At 44.5% G+C, this 24,868-nt stretch overlaps 1 protein-coding gene across 1 annotated transcript in view; it reads left to right on the top strand.

The window, feature by feature from the left end:
* The window catches only part of HEG1 (heart development protein with EGF like domains 1), a 69,374-nt gene that overhangs the window by 10,861 nt on the left and 33,645 nt on the right, over window positions 1-24,868 (top strand). Inside the window, exons 3-5 of the mRNA XM_066621417.1 lie at window positions 20,727-21,077; window positions 21,572-21,892; window positions 23,076-23,399. Coding sequence (XP_066477514.1) covers window positions 20,727-21,077; window positions 21,572-21,892; window positions 23,076-23,399 — 996 coding nt within the window. The remainder of the gene's footprint in view (window positions 1-20,726; window positions 21,078-21,571; window positions 21,893-23,075; window positions 23,400-24,868) is intronic.

Raw genomic sequence — 24,868 nt, 5'->3', positions numbered from 1 at the left:
GACTTAGAAAAATGTGATTCAAAGACAGCAGAGAAGCCCAAATCCATAAAGGCAACCATTTTATGGGTCATTCATGGCTCACAATTCATTGTGAAATATAATTACTTGACCTGTATGTTATCAGTTTTTAAAGGAATTGTAGCAGACAATTGGACAATTGTGAGACCTTTCTTCTTGCATGTTTTTGATTCCAATCCGATTAACCCCCCATTATGGTAGCATTGTGTTTTTCTCAGCTTGCCCTTCGAAATGAACTGAGGTACATTCACCTACCCTTGAGAACATGTGCAGCTCAATTTCACTTTCCATAGGGCTCAATACATTTCCCTTGTCAGCTTTCAGCTTGTCAGGTTCACAGCCCACCAATAACCAGGTCATAACCCACTGGTAGGTCCTGATCCACAGTTTGGGAAACACTGTGTACTGGGCCTCACAAAGGAGACAATTGGAGCTGCGTCTCGCCATCAACAAAGAATGCTTTGCGCTTCGTACAGGTTGTATAAGACCATATGAATATTTAGCCTGAATAGATTCATACATTTAACAGCCAGTATTATTTGGTTCATCTTGAGTTACAGGGCTAGACTCTACATTTCAGCCTCCTTTGGGACATTATTCACTTGTTTATCCCATATGGGACATGATATAGTGCTCAGCCGGCAGATAGCATGGCAAATAAAGACTCTTTCAAGTGCCAGTTCTTAAAGCAGTAACATGATCTCAGAGTGGAATAATCATGAAGACAAATGGGTAAATGTAAACCCAGGAAAAGGTGAATGGAGTTGGTCAGAGGCCTTCTTTTTTTAACAACACGCTTTCTGTATTGGGGCGAAAGGATTGGAAAGAATACGCCTTCATTCCTGTTGATTTGTGTTTAGATTGTATTTAGATAGCTTTCAAAGCTGGTGTTCATGAAGTATGACTTGATTAAAAAAGTAATCAGAATTCAGCCTAGAGGATTAGTAATGTGACCGCATTCAGCTCTTCACAGCAAACCCTGGAATTTAGATTGGGCCAACTACTGGTTATATCCTGGTCTTGTCTACTGCTGGAATAGGACGCATATATATGCCGCACTGGAGGTATATAGTGTATCTCTGTGTGTTTATAACAAGCACACACACAGAGAGCAGGATGCAATCCACAGTGATTGTTAGTCGTGGGATTTATGTGATTCCTTTTTTCTTTCAGATTGCCCAGGCCCAAGGAAAGGTGGTACCTAGGAGAATGGGGTGTAATAACTATGCAAGACATTTTCTGGGGATTTTCAAGCAAATTGGCTGCTCTATTATTGTCAGGTTGGATTTTCTAGTGTCTTTTATGTGCATAAAGTTATTTGATAGATACAAGCTGCTGGTGAAGACCAAGAGTCGAAATATGCTCAGCTCTTACATAGACAGGTTATGTGACACTGCTGTATAGCAGCTTTTAGAATGCATGTGTTTGATGTTAACGAGATACGTCCGGTCATGCGCTGGGATTCTGTTTTGATAAACAATTAGGCACCTTTGAATAGGTTACTGATATCCTGTGGTGGGGGACGGAGAAGGCTTGGGAGCATGTAGTGTCCTTGTGTTGCTTTTTGGTACATTTGACAAATACGCATGCCATAAGGTCTGTCATGTGTCAAGGCAATTCAGGGCATGTAGCTTTCAAACCCCTTGGGCTTTTTATTTTGTGTTCTTATATATAACAATAATTTGAAAGGAACACTCAGTGTTACCACAGATGAGGAGTTTCCGTGACCCTAACAGGAGAACTTACATAAGAACATAAGAACAGCCCCACTGGATCAGGCCATAGGCCCATCTAGTCCAGTTTCCTGTATCTCACAGCGGCCCACCAAATGCCCCAGGGAGCACACCAGATAGCAAGAGACCTCATCCTGGTGCCCTCCCTTGCATCTTGCATTCTGACACAACCCATTTCTAAAATCAGGAGGTTGCGCATACACATCATGGCTTGTACCCCATAATGGATTTTTCCTCCAGAAACTTGTCCAATCCCCTTTTATTGGTCCCAAACTTGGTCCTTTATTGAAGATGGGAGTGCACTGGAAAGGACAAGAGCATAGCTTCATGGCATAACAGCATTGGCAGAGGGATTCTTGGAAGAGCCAAGGGTGGCTTGGAAGATAGTACTGAACAGCTTGTTGGGGAAGGAGCTTGGCTGGGCACAAAGCCCTGGGGTCCCACACTCTCATTTGGAGTAAAGCAATTCTCATGCTCCCAACAGAATGACTGGTGGCTTTTGTGGGGACACGTGCAGCAAATGTGCAATCGCAGGGGATTGTTTTGCGCTCTGCTATCTACCACTGCTTGCCTTGCCTTGTGGCTTGCAGTGCAAAATTGCAAGATGGCTTAGTGGGCTTTGATTAGCAAAGGAAAAGCCTTTCCTGAGTTTGAAGTTTCTTTTCTTTTCTTTTTTTCCTTATGCCAGATGGGATGCTGGTTTGGTCAAAGGGAGAGGGGTGAAAATGAGAGGGTGCTGAGATTCAAGTTGCTCTTGGGCTGAAGGGACTCCACCCTTCTGAGACAATGTACTGGAAGGATGTGACTGGGAGGAACTTGAGTTGGAGAGTTCCGCTCACCCTGGGCAGTGGGAAAAGGGCCACAGTCTGGAGGAAGGAGGCGGGACGACGGAGAAAGTCAGCCGATGAATATTTTGCCTGGTGCCTTGTAGCTCCACTGCAAGAGACAATCTTACACACTTCTGTAAGTGAGAAACACCACATACTTCGCTAAGAATGTGCATTTCACAAACCACTTAAGCCGTTTCTGCCCAACGTTGCATATATGCAACAGGGATCAAATGTGTATACCTGTGGGTTGGGCAGAAATGGATTAAGGCAGGAGCCTTGCACTTAAGCCGGCTGTATTTTGATTTGAATAAGGTTGACGGATTCAATGCCTATATAGGCTGGCTACTTCCATGGCTCTTGGATTGCACATGCTGGAAAAAACAGTACTTGCTCAGCTACAAAGTGTGTGTGTGTGTGTGTGTGTGTGTGTGTGTGTGTTGAATGTGAAGACTGTTTGAATTAGGATAAGTTAATTGCTTTTGTTTGTTATTGTACTTTAGCTAATAAAGTACCACAGAATCTTGGAGTATCTTTTCACAGATGTCCACATCTCACATGTCTCTATATGTTGGTTCAGTTCTGTGTGTGTAAGTTTGCCCATCAGACACTTCAGGCAGGCATCTCTGAAGACTCAAAGTAAACTGCACTGATGTGTAACATCAGCCCAATAGCTGCCCCACTCATGCATTGCACACTCTTAGGGAGTGATTCACAACTAGGAACTGCAGGAGAAAATGGGCTTCCCTGCCTGTTGCTTTTGTCCTGAAAGCCAATCCTGAAGCAGGTTAAGGATTTCTTCCCCACCTGCAGTTTCTCCACTGCAAATCTCCCAATTCCAAGGGTGACTCACTGGGGAGAAACTACCATCTACTACAGTGTTTCCCAAACTGTGGATCAGGACCTACCAGTGGGTCATGACCTGGTTATTGGTGGGTTGTGAACGTGACAAGCTGAAAGCTGACAAGGGAAATGTATTGAGCCCTATGGAAAGTGGAATTGAGCTGCACATGTTCTCAAGGGTAGGTGAATGTACCTCAGCTCATTTCAAAGGGCAAGCTGAGAAAAACACAATGCTACCAGAATGGGGGTTAATCGGATTGGAATCAAAAACATGCAAGAAGAAAGGCCTCACTCCAAGCTGATAAGGAAAATACATTGAGCCCTTTGGAAAACAGAATTGTGCCACATAGGCATGTTCACTCATGAATAGACAATTGCACTTTGGCTCCTACCAAAGGCTAGATGAACGGGAATGCAAAGCCACCAGAATGGTCCTGAGCTGATGAGCAGCAGTTCAACAAACACTCCAGAAGGCCCCACCCACCATAGTAAAAAGGATAAAAACAGAAGCTTGAGCAGCTGATAAGGTCAAGCAATAATTTTTTTAATAAAGCTAGATGGGATCTGATATGGTGTCATTTAAAAAAGTGGGTTCTTGTGCTAAAATATTTGGGAACCACTGATCTACCAAGTTACATGCAGCTCTAATGTAATGTTTTGTTAGGCCCTAAGATTCCTAACAAAGACATAGTCAGCCGAATCCTATATGTTCAGTTCTGGTTGTCACATCTCAAAAAGGACATAGTGGAAATGGAAAAGGTGCAAAAGAGAGCGACTAAGATGATTACGGGGCTGGAGCACCTTCCTTATGAGAAAAGGCTACAGCGTTTGGGCCTCTTCAGCCTAGAAAAGAGACGCCTGAGGGGGGGCATGATTGAGACATACAAAATTATGCATGGGAAGGATAAATGGATGGAGAGATGCTCTTTACACTCTCACATAACACCAGAACCAGGGCACATCCACTAAAATTGAGTGTTGGGAGAGTTAGAACAGACAAAAGAAAATATTTCTTTACTCAGCATGTGGTCGGTCTGTGGAACTCCTTGCTGCAGGATGTGGTGACGGCATCTAGCCTGGATGCCTTTAAAAGGGGATTGGACAAGTTGCTGGAGGAAAAATCCATTATGGGTTACAAGCCATGATGTGAAAAAACACTGTATCCCATGGGGGAGCTTCAGGCCCCAAAGGCCTCCTCTGGATAAGGGAAGCCTTGCCTGGGAGTATGTCTTTGCTTATCCAAGACCTAAATGGGTCTATTCAGACCTCCACATAGCTGGAGCAAGTCCAAGCAGACCCAGGAAGGTGGATTGAGGCAGGGAAGGGGGATAGGATATTGGTAGTAATACCCCTTCCTGGCCTTGCTCCACTCTCCTCCCTGTCCATTCTCCCCCGTTCCTCCCACCACTTGCCTGTGCTGACTTACCAGCATCAGGGGATGTAGACGGACTGCCAGTGTGCAGACCTGGCCACTTGTCACTTGTCCTATCTGTATAAATGGAACCTAATTCACTCTTCTTTGATGCAAGGGTTGATCTCATTATATTTTTCAGAGATGTGATTCTGAGCCAGTGAAGGCACTCGGTAACAATCCTGAAGGCTGTATAAAATCTCCCTTATCCTCATAATTCATGCAGCTGCTTTGCTAACCCCCAGCCTGCCATAGGAGAGTTTGTTATGATTGTTATAGAGTAGATGCTTCTCAGCAATCTGTGGCTTGGCAGTTAAAATTAAGCAGCACAGAAACAATTCCAGCAAAGCTCATGCACCATCTGAGCTAAAGTTGCTTTCAAGAACTAGAGCTGCTAGATCCTAGCCCACACAGGCCTCCGATATTATGAAGACCATGCTTGGTGGAGAGTAACTGAAGTGTCAAGGATTGGTGTTTCCCATTTGCCCCATTTGTATCCACCCACAGGATACAATGGCTAGTGTACTATGTATGGGGCTTTAATTTCGCACAGCAGGGGAGCGTAAAGAGCAAAGTGGACTGTGATAAGCAAGCGGCTCCCACCCAACCCCCTTCTTCAGGCATAGTGGTCTTAAGATTGATTTTTCAAGTACATATTCTGATCTCGGAAGCTAAGCACGGTCAGGCCTGGTTAGTACTTGGATGGGAGACCGCCTGGGAATACTGGGTGCTGTAGGCTTATACCATAGTCTTTCGAGACTGAAAGTTGCCAAACACAACATTAAAAAAAGGAAGGTGGGTATTAATTGGAGTTTAAAGTGCAGGATGGGGATCTGAGTACTGTTTTTAGCTCTATTTCTGACTTCCTGGCTGAAATCCCAGCTTTGCTAAAGTCGGTAGGAGTTTGCCACTGACTTCTGTGAGGGCAGGATCTAGCAACACTTGGATATCAAATTTGGGAGGCGGGGGGGCGGGGGCAAAAGGCAACAGACATCACAGGCTGTTGTCAGAGGGATTTTTTTGTTCTGTGTGGAACAGAAGGAGTGACTTCTGTCTTGCTTCTGTCATCACAGTGGTTTGGATCATGCTTTAGGGACTTGATACAAAGGCAAAGCAGGAGCAGGTGCCTCCCCCCAATTTTGACTTGGTTGACTATAATTTGTGACCAAGTTGGTGACCCCCACCCTAGCCTGTGTGTGCCTCAGAACTTGATGGAAAGGTGGGGAGGGGTTTCATGCTGCGCTTTGAAGCAGGCGAAAGCACTTCTGCTGCCTCTGAAGCTCGGCAGCATAGCACGATAAACCTCACTCTGAAATTCTCAAAACTCTCCTCCGCATGATGGGGAAGAAGCAAAAGTGCTTCTACTGCCTACAGAGCTCAGCAGCATGGTAGTTAATAGCCCAGTTTAGATGTAACAATCCTGCTTTGTTGGACCAGAATGAGCCATTTGACCTGGATATTGTGGTTTGAAGGGATAATTGAAACTATGGTTTCCCAGTTCTGATGTCACAAGAAGGAGTGATTTAACAAACCAGGGACCTTGTTATTCAACTGGACATGAGAGGGGAGTAGGAAAGAGGAATGGCGCTGGAGAGAGCACACAGTCACATGGCTTGTTCCTGTACCAGAATTATGTCTGAACTGGGCCAATGATTTGCACTTTTTCCCCATTTTAAAGAATTCTATGTTTGCTTATGTAGGCAAGCAATAATCCATCCCCCCCACAGATAGAGAGAGAGAGAGAGAGAGAGAGAGAGAGAGAGAGAGAGAGAATCTGAAATAGTAGGTTCTTCGTTTCTCTTCACCAGCTAGGAAAAATTATCCATGTTGGATTATCATTTTATGCACATCGGCTCCACACCTGGACAATGACACACAACTCAAAAGTTGTGTGCAATTAGAAATGTACAGGGAAAGCACGCCCTTAGTCTCACTCTCCAGGGGTGGCGGGAAATACATTGGACTGTTAGCATCTGGGTGTGTAACATCATCTCTGCTGCTTGTTATTGAGGGGGTAGTTTGGTCCTTCCAGCTTTTGGACGATTGCCTGGAGAAAACAGAAGCGAGCTGCTGTGCTCTAGTCTAGAGCTGCGGCTGGCCCAAGATTTGTGAAATATGGACTGCTGTTCCCTACACAGGCAGGTTGCATTTTCTTCAGTGCAGAGCCTGGTAACTAGAATTTGGGAGGCATTGGTGAAATCAAGCCAGGAAAGAGAACTTTTTGCTCTCAGGTCTCAGAGCTGTCAAATCAAGGTGCCGGGATCCTCCTAATTTTGTGACAAGACTTCGGAAGACTTGGGGTCTGTCCAAGCTTAATAGTCACAGGAGATCATCAGAACTGAAATATGTTCTACTCAACTCTGAGTAATGTAAGGGTTAAAAAGCCATGTAATGATGGTTTACGATGCTGTTCACAGCAAGCCGTCTGTCTGAGGTGTTGAGCCATTATCAAAGGTTGTGGGAGTTCTCACCACAAACCTAATCTCTGAAATACCTGGACCTTGGGGCAGCACTAGCATGCAATTTGGCTGAGTGTGTAAGCACTCACAAGAGTTGTCTTCATGTTATTGTTCCGATCTGTTCCTGTTTAAACGTAGCTTTCCTGTGGATCACAGGTTATGTAAGAATCTAGACATTTCCTGATTACTGTCTAGGAGAGTATCTGAGCTTTACCTTCACATGACGTGCTTGGCATTCAGAAGATAGCTACAGAGAGAGAGGAAAAGCAATTTTCCATTGCCACCTTGTGTCCTAGTGAAAGGAGACTTCTAAAGACACGCCAGAGAGATGTATCTTTCCCTATCGTCCTCCAAATGTGACATGCTATAAATCGACCTAGCAAAGTCCCCGCCAGGCGATGTTCTGATCACTCAGGCCTGAAGTCATATTTCAACCTGTCCTCCGCACCCCACACAACGACAGTGCTTTGCACTGCAGCTCCCCCACCCGCCCTTTATACTCTCGGCTGGCCTCTTTTGCAGCCAGGATGTTTTTTTTCTTGCCTTTTAATTGTTCCAGTGACCTAACAACTCTGCAGTGGTGGAGGCCTGCCAGTCAACTTCCTCTCGGAGCTGTCGGACAGACTCCAACTCTGCTGCCATCAGAAGTGAGCCAGAGTTGAAATGGTGACTGAAGAGGGCCTCTCTCACAAGCTGCTTCCATCCAGCCTGCATCATTCCTCAGTTGCTTTTTTAGCCCACTGGATCAGTATTCATATTCCAGGGAAGAAAGAGTTGACAGGGAACTTCCGGATGGGGGTGGGAAACGCTTTAAACAGATGAGGAAATAATTGCTCACTTGACATATGTTAACTCAACAAAAAGCTAGGCAAATGGAGGGGGGGGGGAGGTGTAGTTCACTGACAGAGCTCATGTTCTCCATGCAGAAAATTCCTGGTGCAAACCTTGGTATCTCCAGGTAGGGCTGGGAAACAGCCCTGTCTGCAAGCTTCTACTGTTCAGTGTGTAACACTGAACTAGATGGACCAATGGTATAAATCGACTTTATAGTTCATAAGACACCCTCCAACCAAATAACTATTGAAGCAGTACAGCAGGTTGAAGATCCACTGCTGCAGACCATGAGAGATTTCGGGGTTGCCACCTGGCAATCCCTGAATCAAGTCAATAAGATAATTGAAAAATGCAGTTCTAGGGGGCTGACAATACAGAATCATGTCTCAACTGTCCTCTTTCTAGGTGGGTTGTGGCCCACTTGGATGTATCTGGTGTTAGTGCCCCGATCATTCTGAATTTCTAATCCTGTAGCAACGCAGCTGGGGCAGAATGAGAACAATATGGAATGGCATTCTCAATGAAGTAATACGTATATAAGAAAAGAGGAATATGATTGATAGGAACAAGCACAAAGCTGTAATTTTGCACATACAAAATTGTAGATAATGTGATAAATGTCACTTTTATAACAAGAAAAACCACAATTTGAGCCTTCCATTATGTGTTTCTGAAGTTAAGAACATAAGAACAGCCCCACTGGATCAGGCCATAGGCCCATCTAGTCCAGCTTCCTGTATCTCACAGCGGCCCACCAAATGCCCCAGGGAGCACACCTGATAACAAGAGATCTGCATCCTGGTGCCCTCCCTTGCATCTGACATAGCCCATTTCTAAAATCAGGAGGTTGCACATGTACATCATGGCTTGTAACCCGTAATGGATTTTTCCTCCAGAAACTTGTCCAATCATGTGAACTGACGTTAAGGATCCAAAACAAATACTAAATAAATGACATTCTCACCATTTCAAAGTTGCAGACCTACAGTTATAACATTTTTATCCCCCCTTCTTCTGGAGCGCAGGTGACAAGGACCCTGCGGGATAGACGTAGCTCAAAGGCTGTGAGTGACTGCAGGCCCCTTGCTGGTCTTCTTGAAGTAGGAATTTGACCCTGGGACACCCTGGCTCTTGTCCAATACACTGTCTCCTTCATTACCCTGGCTCCCAATGGGCTTGGCTCAGATTCTTTTCATTGTTTCTGTGTTTAAGACTAACAAATATGGGTTTTGGAATACTGCAAAATAAACGCACCGTGGCTGCCAGCATGCCAGCTGTGGTATGTGGCCCCCTTCATATTTGTGCAGCTTCTGTTGTTTCTGTACATACAAATCGCAATCCTTGCATGTGGCGGTGTTGACATTGTTGTTAATCCCTCCACTCTGAAAAGCCCCGCAAAATAACACTGCATAAGAGATTGTTTGCCTGGTTGTTAGAGAGCATAACAGATGCTTTCTGAGAAACCTTATCCGCATACTTACAACTCCAATGAATTGGTTTTCTGCTTTGAGGTTTTTCTCAGGCTGCTCCTTTCAGGGAACAAGAACAAGGAAGGAAATTGAAAATCCCAGAGAGCCCTGAATAGTCCAGATTTAGGACCGAGGCCTTTGTTCGCACAAACTTGCTTGGCTCCAAAACAGCCTCCACCCATAATCATTACATCCGCAGCAGTGTTTGAAAAACAGAGCCTGGCCAGAGCGACTTTCCTAGTAGCTGATAAAGGAATAGGCTGAACTGTGTGTGCCACCTTGAGAGGCAGGATAGGCCGGCTTGGTTCTTTCTTTTTCTTTTCAACCAAAGCCTTGCTACTAAGGATTGCTTCCCAGAAAGACTTGGGAAGGTGGGGGATTTAGATATTTCTCTGTGACTTTGTCTTGAGTGCAAGCATTGTGTTTACAGCATCGTTTTCTTTAGTCATGAGATTTTCTCCCGCAGACTTCAGCATGCTTTTAATTCAGGATCCAATCCTATCCAACTTTCCAGTGCCAAAGCAGACATGCCAACAGGGCGTGCACTGCATCCTGTGATGTTGGGGGCAGTCACTGAGGGCTCCTCAGTACCTCAGGGCTGCACTGTGGCTGCATCAGCGCTGTCTCTCGTTCGAACCTCCTTTGCAGGTTTGGAGTGAGGTGGGGGACAACGTATCCTGCTCTGTGCTCCCTGGAAGAAGACTGAGATAAGAAGGTGATAATTTTCTGCCAAGTTCACTGTGGCAGAGTCAAGAATGAGGGACTTATTAGCATTGTTAAGTATGTAACTATGATATAATGAGGGACTTATTAGCATTGTTAAGTATGTAACTATGATATCAATGGCCGGGGCCTGCCCCTCTTCCTTGGGGGATGGGGCTTCCTCCTTTGTGCTGAGGGTCCTCTTGAACTTACTGCACCAAGGAAGAAGACGTTGAGTCCCAAAGAGAGGCTGAAAGGTTAATTTGGTTTAATTTAGTCAATTTAATTTGGTTTAATTTGGTCTGCCTGGATCCACGCCAGGGGTCCATGCCCTCCCGAGGGCCCTACTAATTCATCCCATGGCTGCCATGGGAATCCTAGCAACCTAAAAGTCCATTTTCAAAAATCTAGAGTTGTGCAGTGACTTCAAATTTTTTTAACTCTATGTGCAAAGAACCCACTTAGGCACATGTGGGACAAATAAATGCGCCAAGCATGATCATCAGCCTTTCCTCCCTAGTCGCCAATACAAACAGTTGCTCCCAGGCAGTGGGACTGCTTTCTGAGAGCATTGGAAGACAGGGAGAGTGGAAGAGGAAGAAACTGCCCCTGCAGCCTGTCAGCCCACAGAATTTGGGAAGCCATTCAATCCTGGGAGATTGGGGGGGGGTGGGGCTGAACTGAGGTGGGACAGATGAACACGGTTGGAAGGGAAGACTGAGCCAGAAGAGTGAAATGGAGGAAAGGTACCAAACAACCCAGCAGCCCCTGGTGCCAGCCCTGCCTCAACAATGAAGCCAAATGTAGACATTCTATTCTCTCCTTCTGGTGACTTAGTAGATCAGTGGCCTCCAAACCACTGACCGCTGCAGTTCAGAGAAAGCCGTCCTTGTAAGGTGTTGTCTGTTCCATACCACAGCCTCTTATCTCTCCAGCCAGTCTGCTCAGAAACTTGTGCTGGGCAGCTGCTTCCACTGTCCCAACAGGCTCTGCACCCCAATTTCTGGGTGGAAGTGGCTACCTGGCATAAGTTTCTGAGCAGATTGGCTGAAAAGAAAGAGGCTGCGGCACGGAACGAAACGTGCCTTACGTGGTCGGCTTTCTCTGACGCTGGATCTGGCCCGCGGTCCACAGTTTGGAACCTGCTGCAAGATCCAGATCTAGTTGATCTCAGCTCAACTAGATCATGAGCCTAAGCATTTTTCAGAAGAGCTCTAAGATGTCCTTATTTGGACTGGCTTTTTATGGCCAAGGATTGTGTCCTTACAGTTAGGTTTTGTTTGTGTTAAATGGGTAGCTTTTTGCAATATATGCTTATAAACTGTTAAAATCCAAATTAATTACTCCATTTGATTTCACTGAACTTTGCTAGCCGAAGTCGCTGTTTCTCCCCTATGTCAATGTATCTATCCCACCTTGCTTCCATCATAGAACTCTAGGCATCATACAGGAAAGCTCCTAAGCATACTCCCATCCAGACAATGATCAGACTGTGACCTGCTTTGCTCCAGTAAGACTGCTGCAGATTATGCCCTGAGGCAGACAAGCAGAAGGAATTGGTTAATTTCTCCTTGCCGAAACCTGGCTCCTTTTCCACCCTCAAGTCATTCAGGGTGAATTTTTTTGATTTGGATTGAGATGTGAGATCATTTTCCACTTTGCTTCTAAATTCTTAATTAGGAAATCCATGTTTAAAGGGTAGCTGTAAGGGTAGTTTTAAACGGTAGTAGGGAATGCGTCTCACGGAATGAACAAGATTGCACAAATCAGAATGGTTGAATTTGTAGAGTTATGGTTGTTTACCCTGGTATCCTGGCTGAAACGGCAAACCCTTTTGCCTTAGTCACCTCTCCACATCTTCGGGTTATTCCTCATCTCTCCCCCTGAAATGTTGGTTGTGATGTTGCTGTTCAACAGCTGCAGCATTCCATTACTTCCACCCGTTAATCCCCTTTTTAGGAGTGTCGCCTCTAGCAGTTAATTTAAGCTTTGTCATCAAATTGACCAGGAACAGGATTTGAGTTATGAGCTTATCAGGCTATATGAGTTAAGTAGGGTCAGGCCTGAACAAGTCTTAGCTGGGTGACCTCTGAGGAAGCAGTATTGAAGAGTCCCATGTCTGTATGCTTTTGACCTCTGTGAAAATAGAGAATGAAGCCTCATGGCAAGTGCGGTTTCCGCTTTTGGGGACAGGTCTGCTGTGACACAGATATAATCTCTTGGAGCATAAGGATTGTCATCTGGGGTTGATGTTCCAATGGGTAACAGGGCAATAAATGGGAGTGGTGGTGGTATAAATAGTCAATGATTGAATTTAAGGTAACTTGTATAGCTATAATAAAAAAATTTGCAAACTGGTGTGGCCATGATCCAGCAGGGGGCATAGGTGTGCCTATAGGAGAGTTGGCACATTGATCACCTGTACTACTCTCCTCTCCTGTGCTACTCTCCTTGGGTTTATTTATGCAAATAGCCATTGGCAGTGGCACCTTGCGGCTGCCTTCTCTCAACCACCCCATCCATGGCATGCATGCATCTTTCACAGCCGTCCATCTTGCTTCTCACTCAGAGCAACTACACAGTGAGTATGGTGGGAAGGAGGTGGAAAAGAGGGAAATGAAGAGAGGCCCTAGAGCAGAGCTGAACTGGCCCTGCCAGTAGATTGAAGCTACAAGACTGTAATTGTCATTGGACAATAATGGGATTTACTTATGAGTAGGATTACAAGGCTGCATTCCTATACACCAGGGCTTTTCAAACTGGGGCGTCGTGACACCCCAGCCTGTGAACCCTGGCCTCTGCCCCCTTAAGGGGCGGGGGCAACCTGGAGGCAGGGCGGAGGCAGCTGTGCAATCCCCAGGATTGCACCGCCCAGGGAGGCTGCGGGCGCCTGGGTGCACTTACTGCCTCCCCAGGCTGCAGGGAGCCTGGCGCAACCTGCAGCAGGGCTCCCCACAGCAGTGAAAGTAAATGTGGAGCGATCGCGCTCAAGTTCTGCTTTAGCGATCCTGGGGATCGCACCGCTGCCTTCCCCCAGCCCACGCAAGTACTTAGTGGCTCTCAAACTCCCAGAGAGTTTGAGAACCACTGCTATACACACTTTCCTATGTGTAAGTCTCACTTAACACAATGGGACTTGCTTCTGAGTAGTTGTTCATTGGATTGTGCTGTCACTCATATAATAAAGATGCACCTTTACTATGCACTATCTGAACAAATCAAGTCTATTATACCTACATTCATTTTTAAGAATTTCATAATCCATTTGGACAGCACTGCTGAAAATGGCAAACCCAGAAATGGAGTTTAAAAACTGCATCTGTTTATACAGGATGCATTATGGAAATATTGTGACTTTGTAATTTACGTCTTATAATCCTTTGAAGCAAAAGTAGCACTTATAATTGATAAGTCTGATAATCATCACTACGTGTGCTGTCGTTTTAGCAGAGGAAGAAGAAAACAGATACCAGAGATTGTGTGATAATTTTATGTTACAGCTAAAATATTTATCTTGACATGACTACAGGAAAAGAGAAGGAGGAGGAGGCCTTTTCTGCTTGAGTTGGGATGTTGAGTAACTTTCAGTGCAATCGTATCTTGCGCTGGAACAGGCAGGCCACAAGGCCTGCGCTGTATCCAGCACAAGATTGGGGCCTGAAGTGGCTCAGCTGGAGGTAAGGGGAAACTCTTCCGCTTCTCCCCAGGTAAGCCACCATGGCCCCATCTCAGGAGGTGGCATAAGTCCAAGGAGAACAGAGCAGCTGCAAGCTGCTCCGAACTGCTTGGGGGACGGGGTTAGGATCTGGCATAACAGCCGAGTCCCAGCTCCCCCTGCCCCTGCCCCAGGACTGCCGTCTGCCCACCCTCCCCTCGCCCTGGAACGCCTCCCTCCCACCTCTTCCCCGCCTCTTCCCTACCCTTCCCAGACCCCTGTGTCGGCTGAGCTTGGCCAAAGCAACCTACCTGGCTCAAGCCACCACAGAGGCTGTATGCAGCCTCTGTGCTCCAGTGTACCTCCATGCACTGGTGCAGCTTGCTGCCAAGGAAGCACAAAAGTGCTTTATGGCACGTTTGCGATCCTTCTAGGCTGTGCCAGCCTAACGCAAGATTAGGTTTGTGCCCTGAATCTCTCAGAAAAGTGTTCAGGAGTGATTTCTCTCTGTAAATGGGTTTGTTTATATTGGAAGTCACTGATGTTTCTGTTCTCCTAGTGGATCTCAAAAGACCAGTTTTCTGGTTATTTGTTTTATTTCCAGCATTTACATTTGAATCTCTGAGCCAATCCTTACAAGCGGAGGATTTAAATTTGCTGTGCCCTCACAGTAGGACAGGAAGCAGTAAAAGCTCTTCTAAGGCCTCATCTTCCAGGCTCTTCTCCAGCCTGAGTGACTCTTCCTTAACTTATCCCTACTACTAATTCTCAATTCCGCCACTTTTTCTCCCCTGGCCCCCCAACACTAGCTGATCTGCCTGGGGCTGGACTTCTGGTTGGTTTGTCAATGGACTTGTCAAATTGTCGTTCTAGCTAGGTGGTTAAGTTGTCCCACCAACTCCCACCACCCCCTACTCCTGACCTTGCTAACCGATAACACTTTAATGACAAAGCCAAGTAACTGCCTACTTCATAGAATATTTGATCATGGGCACATAATGGGTAGTCAGTGGGCACCCAGTCAGTTGACAACATTTGATTAATCATTGACCAGTTTGCTAACGCTATGTCTGCCAAATGTGGATCATAAGGGATTGCGCTGTGTGCAGCACTTAGCACTCTTTTGACACAGAATAGAAGTGGTGTTTGTTTCAGAGTACTAGGAATGTAAGCTCACAAAATAGAATTGTACTTCAACACTTTCCCCTTGAGCACCCAGAGTACTTCACAAGCATTACCTTAATAATCTGTATAGCAACTTGGAAAGGAAGGTGTTATTATTATCTCCATTTTAAAGATGATGAAGCCTCCCTCTCCTTTCAGTGGATCTCAGTGTGACCTACAGGCTGCCAGTTTCTAACTCTTGCTTTTGATCACTCTGCTAGCTGTGTTGTATTCCTGCTCAGCAAATTATTGGCCCCTGAAGGATAATCCCCTTCCAGAGTAACCCCTTCCTCTCTTTCCTTGGCCTAGGAGAAACCCTGCTGCAGGTTTGAACATAAGAACAGCTCCACTGGATCAGGCCATAGGCCCATCTAGTCCAGCTTCCTGTATCTCACAGCGGCCCACCAAATGCCCCAGGGAGCACACCAGATAACAAGAGACCTCATCCTGGTGCCCTCCCTTGCATCTGACATTCTGACATAACCCATTTCTAAAATCAGGAGGTTGCGCATACACATCATGGCTTGTACCCCGTAATGGATTTTTCCTCCAGAAACTTGTCCAATTCCCTTTTAAAGGCGTCTAGGCTAGACGCCAGCACCACATCCTGCGGCAAGGAGTTCCACAGACCAACCACACGCTGAGTAAAGAAATATTTTCTTTTGTCTGTCCTAACCCGCCCAACACTCAATTTTAGTGGATGTCCCCTGGTTCTGGTATTATGTGAGAGTGTAAAAAGCATCTCCCTATCCACTCTGTCCATCCCCTGCATAATTTTGTATGTCTCAATCATGTCCCCCCTCAGGCGTCTCTTTTCTAGGCTGAAGAGGCCCAAACGCCGTAGTCTTTCCTCATAAAGAAGGTGCCCCAGCCCCGTAATCATCTTAGTCACTCTCTTTTGCACCTTTTCCATTTCCACTATGTCTTTTTTGAGATGCGGCAACCAGAACTGGACACAATACTCCAGGTGTGGCCTTACCATCGATTTGTACAACAGCATTATAATACTAGCCGTTTTGTTCTCAATACCCTTCCTAATGATCCCAAGCATAGAATTGGCCTTCTTCACTGCCGCCGCACATTGGGTCGACACTTTCATCGACCTGTCCACCACCACCCCAAGATCTCTCTCCTGATCTGTCACAGACAGCTCAGAACCCATCAGCCTATATCTAAAGTTTTGATTTTTTGCCCCAATGTGCATGACTTTACACTTACTGACATTGAAAATGGCATCTGCCATTTTGCTGCCCATTCTGCCAGTCTGGAGAGATCCTTCTGGAGCTCCTCACAATCGCTTCTGGTCTTCACCACTCGGAAAAGTTTGGTGTCGTCCACAAACTTTGCAACCTCACTGCTCAACCCTGTCTCCAGGTCATTTATGAAGAGGTTGAAAAGCACTGGTCCCAGGACAGATCCTTGGGGCACACCGCTTTTCACCTCTCTCCATTGTGAAAATTGCCCATTGACACCCACTCTCTGTTTCCTGGCCTTCAACCAGTTCTCAATCCATGAGAGGACCTGTCCTCTAATTCCCTGACTGTGGAGTTTTTTCAGTAGCCTTTGGTGAGGGACCGTGTCGAACGCCTTCTGAAAGTCCAGATATACAATGTCTATGGGTTCTCCCGTATCCACATGCCTGTTGACCTTATCAAAGAATTCTATAAGGTTCGTGAGGCAAGACTTACCCTTACAGAAGCCATGCTGATTCTCCCTCAGCAAGGCCTGTTCGTCTATGTGTTTTGAGATCCTATCTTTGATGAGGCATTCCACCATCTTACCCGGTATGGATGTTAGGCTGACCGGCCTATAGTTTGGTTAGGAGCTCTGCCATGTTGCTTGTAAATAAATACTGGCTGGCCCCGGTATCCAAGAATCTGGCATCCACAGTTGCAGTTATCTGTGGTTTTCTTGGATATTGGTTTTTTTAATCCACTTTGTAAACATTTTGAAAGTGGTTCCCTGGTATCTGCAGATTAGTGGTATCCAGGGGGAGTCTGGAACATAGCTCCCACAGATACGGGGTCCTGCCTGTACGTTAAGACTGGATCTTGAATTCAGTAGCCAAAGTTCAAGGGACATCACTACTCTATTTTCTGACTACAATGGGAATGTTCCTTGACTAAAGATGGACTCCAGGACAGCCAAAATCTTAGACTAAGGAAGGCATTTCAGCTACCCAGAAGCAGTTCTCTACTATTAAAGCAGCAAGGTACAGGGTCATTTCCCCAAATCAGTCCTCTAGGGACTATAGCTGCTGCTGATATTCCCTAGGGCAGGGGTCTCCAAACTTTTTAGCCAGTCGGCCGCATCAAATATCTGGCACGGTGTTGGGGGCCGGAAAAAAAAATTTAAATATAAATTTATATAAATAAATTAGAGATGACACTTAGATGAGTGATTAAATGAATGAATGGGCTCATTCATTCAACCTCTCTGGTCCTCAGAACACCCTCCAGACACAACCAGAGCACAGCTCTGGTCGTGTTCAGTTGAGTGGGCCAGAGGCTTTCAGGGGACAAGAGGCTAGCTGCGGGCCGGACAGAGGCTTGCCGCGGGCCACATCTGGCCCCTGGGCCAGGGTTTGGAGACCCCTGCCCTAGGGCAACAGACTGGGTGGTGTGGCTGCCATAACAGTATGCTCTGAGGCAGCAGACAAAAGCAAATTTTGTCCCAGTGAGCAACAACATGATTTTGTTTACTTTTATTTCATAATACTTAAAAAGCAATGACATCTCTTTATAAAGCATTGTTTGCTATTTTACTGTGTGCATAAATCCTTGGAGATGAGCACCTGTAGGCTGCATGTGCACCAGCAGGGGTATCTTATATATGCAGGCTACTTGGTGGGATTCAGTAGGAGGGTGGGGGTAGAACGTGATTCAAAGTACTTTTTTGTAAAAGTACGCTGGATGGGTTCTTCGTTTTACTTAACTCGTAAGTTTATTTTGATCGCTAGTGTAGAAGGTGGATGAGATTAGATGTTCCCCCTTGCCACTGCTTCATTTGGTGAATGGTGGCTAGTTTTTTGGATGCATTACATTGATTTATGCCATTCAGTGTCAGTAGTGTACACTCTATAGTCCAGGGGTGTCAAACTTGTTTCATACCAAGGGACGAACAGCATTTATGTGCCTGCTGAGGGCTGGAAGTGATGTCATAGGCAGGAAATGATATTATTAATCAGGTCATAACCAAAAATAAAGACTTTTTTCACTTAGGAATTCATTAGCTGCAAATGACAGTCGAGAAAATACACAAATCTTGATCATATTTTCATGTGGGCTGTCCTTATAGCAGTAACATCTCAGCATGGATTAGAAGCTGAGAGCCTGAGGGCCGGATAAAAAGCTTCTGCAAGCCGCATCCGGCCCCCGGGCCTTATGTTTGACATCCCTGCATAGCCCTTTCTCTCCCATTAAATAGAGTGGATCTGCGTTGGATGAACTGGACTTTGTACTGGATCAGAGAGCAGTGTCTACAATTCTCACTGTGACTCCAGTAGTTACTGGTATGGGCTGCCACTTAAAGTTATTGCTGTGGGACATAGTGGAGAAGTTGTTGTATTTTAGGGTTGCCTATTTTAAGCTGCTTTAGGCTTCAGAGTTCAAATAGAAAGTCAGTGCAGATGCTGGAGAAATTATGAATTGTTATAACTTACTTCACCTGTCTGTCTAGAACAGGGGTGTCCAAAGTTTTTGGCAGGGGGGCCACATCGTCTCTCTGACACTGTGTTGGGGGCTGGGGGAAAAAAGAATTAATTTACATTTAAAATTTAAATAAATTTACATAAGTTTACATAAATAAATATACGTATTAAAGATAAACATATGAATGCATGATGGTCTTGCAATAGCTCAAGGCCTATAAAAGACCTTGCACAAAGCAAGGCCGGTCTTTCCTTTGCTTCTGCTACTGCATCACAGACGTGAAACAGCAAGCAGTGGAGGAAGCCCTCATCCCACAGCTTATGCAAGAGGTCAAACAGCCAACCTTACGCTGAGAGCAGTTGCGTCGGGCCAGTGCAGGCTCCAACAAGTCTCCGGAGCGCCAGAGTCTCATTGGAGGCTGGGGGCTCCCTGAGGGCCACATTGAGAGGCCTCACATGTGGCCCCAGGGCCGGGGTTTGGGCACCCCTGGTCTAGAAGATTCACAAGCTGTTTGCAAGAACAAGGAAATCTCATAATAATCTAGTTCCAAACCAATAGCCCTGCACATGCCTGATCTTGTCTGATCTTGGAAGCTAAGCAGGGTCAGGCCTGGTTAGTACTTGGATGGGAGACCACCTGGGAATACCGGGTGCTGTAGGCTTATACCATAGTCTTTCGAGACTGAAGGTTGCCAACGAAACCAATAGCAACAAGCATGAGGGTGGACCCTCACCACTCTCTGAGACCCTTTTAAGAAAACAAGAGCAGATAATAGCCATTATTGTTGCACCACTCTATTAGGGCAAATCTGATCGCTCCTTCTTAAAAACATTTGGGACAGGGGTGGAGAGATGCTTAGAAACATTTTTATATGCCCACACACATACGCAACCCATTTTGCTTGAGTGCAGCTATTTAAGGTTTGTGGCCTGCGTTGCATTCCAGGTATTGAGTTGCAAATTCATGTGCCGTGCTTCCTGCTGGGCTTCAGAATTTCAATTAGACCAAACTGGCCACAAGAAGCAGCTTGTTAATGGGGGCATGGTTTACTTATTGTGACACTGTCGGATATGAGAGTTCTGGACGCTTATGTGTTCCTTCTGGAATGCTGATAGTGACCGTGGAATGCACAGGCTTTCAACAGAGCAAGGTGATCCTCACGACAGGGTTTGTCAAGCTTCTAGTGCTGCAAGCATAGCCTTGGCTTTGCCTTGTATGGACCTAAAGTACATTTTTGGTCTCAAGGCATGTTAACATAAGGATAACGTATAAGTCTTCTAGGCTTTGCTGAAGCATGATTACCTCTGGTGATGATCGCTGCATGCACATAACCACTCCTAATCCATTGGAAGGATCTTAAAAATAATTAGGAGGATAAGTTAGGTCAACAGGGTGTAATTACCACACTGGGATATAGTCCAAAGTGCAGTCATTCATGCATCATAGGGCTGCCAGGGGGAAAGCTTTAAAAACAAAAAGGATTCTGTGGAGCTGTGATGGCTGTGAAATACAGTACTTTGAGGCTGGAATGATCAGAAAAAAGTAACATCCAATATTTTGTGTGTGCATAGAACTGTGGATGTTCTGAAATGAGTAACAGCTAACAGAAACCATGACAATTTATATATGCATGATTCATTCATTCGTAAAGGGAAGATCATGGAATTCACCTTCCACCTGCAATCTCCATAGGCAGATGTCTGCCTACAGTTTTTTTCATACAAGTGTGCACTCATGTGCATCCAACATGTATACATATTAGGGTACTCTGACTCACACTAGAGCACATAGTCCTTTTGGAGCATGCCCTTGCTAAGGTTCAAAGACACATGCACGTACAAAATATATGTGCCAACCATCCTCTGATGAATTGCTTTGTACTCGCTCAGTTGAAATTAGGATTGTTGCTGGCTTCTTTCCCTCTCTGTTTTAATGTGTTTTTTTTCCCTTTTCTCTTTCAGCCATTATGAGCAACCCAAAAGCAACTGAGAGTTTTAACACTGACACAAGGACTTCTAGCTCTCCAGTGCACAGTACAGATACCTTTAGTACCTTTGTCAGTGATGAAGGAAGGACGTCACGGGTAATAACCAATAATACTTCTGTGTCTGAAGAGGCAATAGGAACTACTGCATCTTATACTGAAATGACTAGATCTCGCGTTTTAGACCAGGAATCATCTTCATTGATAGAGACTAACAGAACTGATTCTTCACAAAAGACTGTGGATATTACTGACTCTGAAACAGTGTTTTTGAAGGTACATACCCCAAAGACAGCAGTTTCTTCCCTTTCAGAGGATGATGTTACAGGTGAGTTTTACCATCTATAGTTCTGGACATTTTCAGCCCAATCCTTTTCAAGGCCTGCACCTGTGGAACGTGTGGTCTGCCAGCATAGACTGCCACAAAAGCACCATAAAGTACTTTGTGTTGGTGCTGGGAGCTGGCATACTAGAGCAGGTAAACCCTACACAGGAGGTGAAACAGGGCAGTGGGGAGGTCAGGAAGGGGGTTGAATGGGGTGGGGGAATGCTGGAATGGGGAAGAGGGGGTGGAGTGGGTGGATCAGGCCCGGGAGGAGGGTGGATTTGGTGGTGGCGGCAGTGGGCGCTGAATCTAATCCCCCTCCTGTGCCTGATCTACCTGCAATGTAATATAGTTATGGTGAGCTCTACAGTCCTTGCCATAAAGCGTATTCCATTATGCATCAAGGCATCCTATCCTTTCCCTCATAGCTATGGGGCCATGAAGCTTGCAAAGTTCAGAGTCTGAGGTTGTTTACTTTTTCTTTTTCAAAATCTAAGCCACTGGAAATACAGATAGCAGCTGGGATACAGATAGCACAAAGCCTGGGTTGCCAACAGAAAGCCTGGGCACCAGTTCGGCAAGAGTCAACAGACATGGAGAAAGAATGTCACCATTTCAAATGGAGAAAGTCACACTGGCTGACTCTGCAAGGACAGAACTGGTTTCTCAAACGGAAGTCACCATGTCTTTCGATCAGACGCAGTTTCCATCTCATGCAACACAGTCTAGCAGAAGGAGTACAACTTCAAGCTCTGCTCAGTTTCCTAATCTTTCAGCAAGGGTTGTGCTTGCCCATTCTTCATTTTCTCCAAATACTGGTAATTTTTCTTTCTTTCAGTTTTTTTATTTGAAAGTGGGCTATTGGAGAAGATGTGGATTCTATATTAATTAGCTGTGGAGAAGACGGAATTTTAGCAGGTGCATAAGTCAGTTGGAGCAAACAAGAAAAAAAATTGCAACCCCTGAATTTCTTCTTCAGCACAACTCTTAAAAGTACAGGATGCATCCATTGTATGCATAGAGATATTTATTTCTCTGTCGTCTGCTGGTACATGAAGACAGGTGCTCATCAGACAAACCTTTTGCGACAGCTGGAAAATGCCTAATGCCACCCAAATGCTTGTTCCAACAGCATTACAAACCCTTGGGATTGAACCCTAATTTCAATAAATTGGACCCAGTTTTGATCCAAGCCTTTTCTTTTGTTTTTATTGGTGGGGGGGGGTTAACTGGCAGCAGGTATTTTCCCCATTTATAACACTAGTAATTATGTTCTTCATAGATATGCATAGTGTTCGAACGCTATAATTTGAATCTTTTTTTAAAATCAGTGGTTCCCAAACTTTTTAGCAAAGGGACCCACTTTTTAAAACAACAATCTATCGCAACCCACATAACTTTACTAGACAAAAAATAATATAGGAAGAAATAATACAGTATTTTTATTTATTGATAGTAATTAATAAATAATTTAATAATAGTTAGGGTCCTATGCTCCCAAACCAGCTAGAGACCTTACATATAGCATCCATGTAGACATTTCCTAGACCCTCCCTAGAAATGGAGTTAAAGGACTGTTTCACCAAACCTTTTTACAGTCATTCCACGTACCCAGGTACCCAGAAGACAACTGGAGAGCAAGATTTGCAGTTAGGAAGTGACCTCATACCACAGGTTAGCATTCCAACCACGAAAGTAGTCTCTCCATCCAGATTTCCCACTGCTGCAGTTTTCAGCAAAGTAGGCAAAAGTGCTTGCAAAGTTTTCAAAATTTAGAGCCAATTTTTGGTGGTCGCGTAAAGTTTCTGAAATATACTTTTTGAAAACTTTGCCAGTGCAGGCCTTTCCGCTGGCACTGCTTGCTCTAGAATAGTTGCAAACATGCTTTTCGGCATGTTTGTGACACTCTGGGCCAGTGCAGCATTCCATAAGGATGGTGCTGCCACTTGGTTTAAGGCAGCTTCCTATGTTCACATCAAATTTCTTTTTGTTGTTTTTCAGCTGCTGAAGGTAGTGATCAGCCAAGAAGTAGCTCCAAGACAGAGAAAAGTATTTTCAGTTCCCACACAGACAGCTCCCCTGTTTTAGATCTCTCTGTCAGAGGTGAAGAGAGCACATTACGGACGCTGAGGAACATCAGAAGCTCTTATAATGCAACACAAACAGCCACCACATTTAGTAGTGAAACATCCAGCTATTCAGACTTCACTGATTCTACCTATGTGTGGACTCCAGAACCGACGGGTAGAATGAATTTGTCACTACGAGATACGGATTCCACTGAACCAGCACTTAGGCATTCCCAGGCTCCATCAGAAACAACAGGTAAAGGATTGCAAGCGCTGCTTTGCTCCAGATTTAAGTGAACTGTTCAGTTTGCTTGCTGTAAAGATAAAAACCAGAATGTTGAGGAATATATATATAGATAAGAAGATTAAACAGAAGAGAAATGTGGGTATAGGTTGTAAATGGAAATACAAGCTAATCTGCAAGATTTATAGAAAAGCATTAACTGTTTAAAGGTAATTTACTGATGAAACAGCAGAGAATGTTATAGCTGTTTTTATTTTTTTTTAAAGAAATATTGGCAGCAAAAATGGTACTGATGCCAAAGTTAATTTCTCTGTTTCAGTCTCTTCTGTTCAAATTACAAAACAATCCAGCAAAAAAATGGCAGAAGTTATTGATAAAAATACAATCTGAAGAGAAACCAGAGTATAAAAATAAATAAAATATATCTAGGGAAAATAAAATAAGCAGATAAAATAATTATTAGTGAGAAAAAGGGGCAGTCTTTTCCTAATATTTGTGTATGCCTCCACTGCAGTGGATGGGTACTGATTGGGTTAATAATTCAGAATCTCATTTTTCTGCAATGGAACAATGCCTCTGTTAATAATAGACATATTATGGAAGTTAAATGAAACTTTTATATGTTTAGAATATGGGATAAGGACAAAGCAAATTTGAACCTACCAAGATGTCTCATTAGTGTCAGCAATAGATGATCTTGATTTTTAACATTGATCATCAAGCAATAGATGATCTTGATTTTAACATTAACTTCAAATCTGAGAATAAGAGTTGTACAAATTCAATTGTTGATAATAGACTACCCATAGCAAAATTGAGAATGTAGTAGTAGTAGTAGTAGTAGTAGTAGTAGTAGTAGTAGTAGTAGTAGTAGAATGCTACTAATTTTCCCCGGTATGGGTATTTTCAAATTAAAACGTATTTGTACTCTTTTTTCTTTAAGATATTCCTTTAAGAAAGTTAAAAATATGAATAACTGATGTATGATGATAACATAAATATATATTGGCATAGATCTATAAAATTCTGCTGGAGAATGAGTATGAATTTAGCAGCCTACCTTTCCAGAGCCTTCTGGAAAGCTTGTGTACCTTGGGGTGGGCGGGTAAAAGAAGCCCTGGTCAAGGAATTGATGTCATCAACTCCCTGGGAGAGCACCAATGGCTGGAAAAAGAAACCTCTGCTTTTAATCTTTTGTAACATTTTTGGTTTGCCAACGTGCAATATTTTGATATCTTATGGCAAGAGTTGAAAAGAGAAATAAACTGTAGCTGGGAGAAAAAATGTGTTCCTCATTCTGACATTATTAAGCTTTGATTCTGTGCATGCTGGGTGTAAACCCCACTGAACACTTTCTGCAACCATGGATAACTTTCCACTGTTACAACTTTCCCAAGTGTTCACTGCTTTTCACACACTGGGGGGGGGGGGGAATTGTTTTCAAATATAACTGTATTAGAATAACTGAAGAAAAATTGTGA

The sequence above is a fragment of the Tiliqua scincoides genome, chromosome 1 (assembly GCF_035046505.1).
Source record: "Tiliqua scincoides isolate rTilSci1 chromosome 1, rTilSci1.hap2, whole genome shotgun sequence".
Lineage (NCBI taxonomy): Eukaryota > Metazoa > Chordata > Lepidosauria > Squamata > Scincidae > Tiliqua > Tiliqua scincoides.
This window is presented reverse-complemented; position numbering and strand designations above follow the sequence as displayed.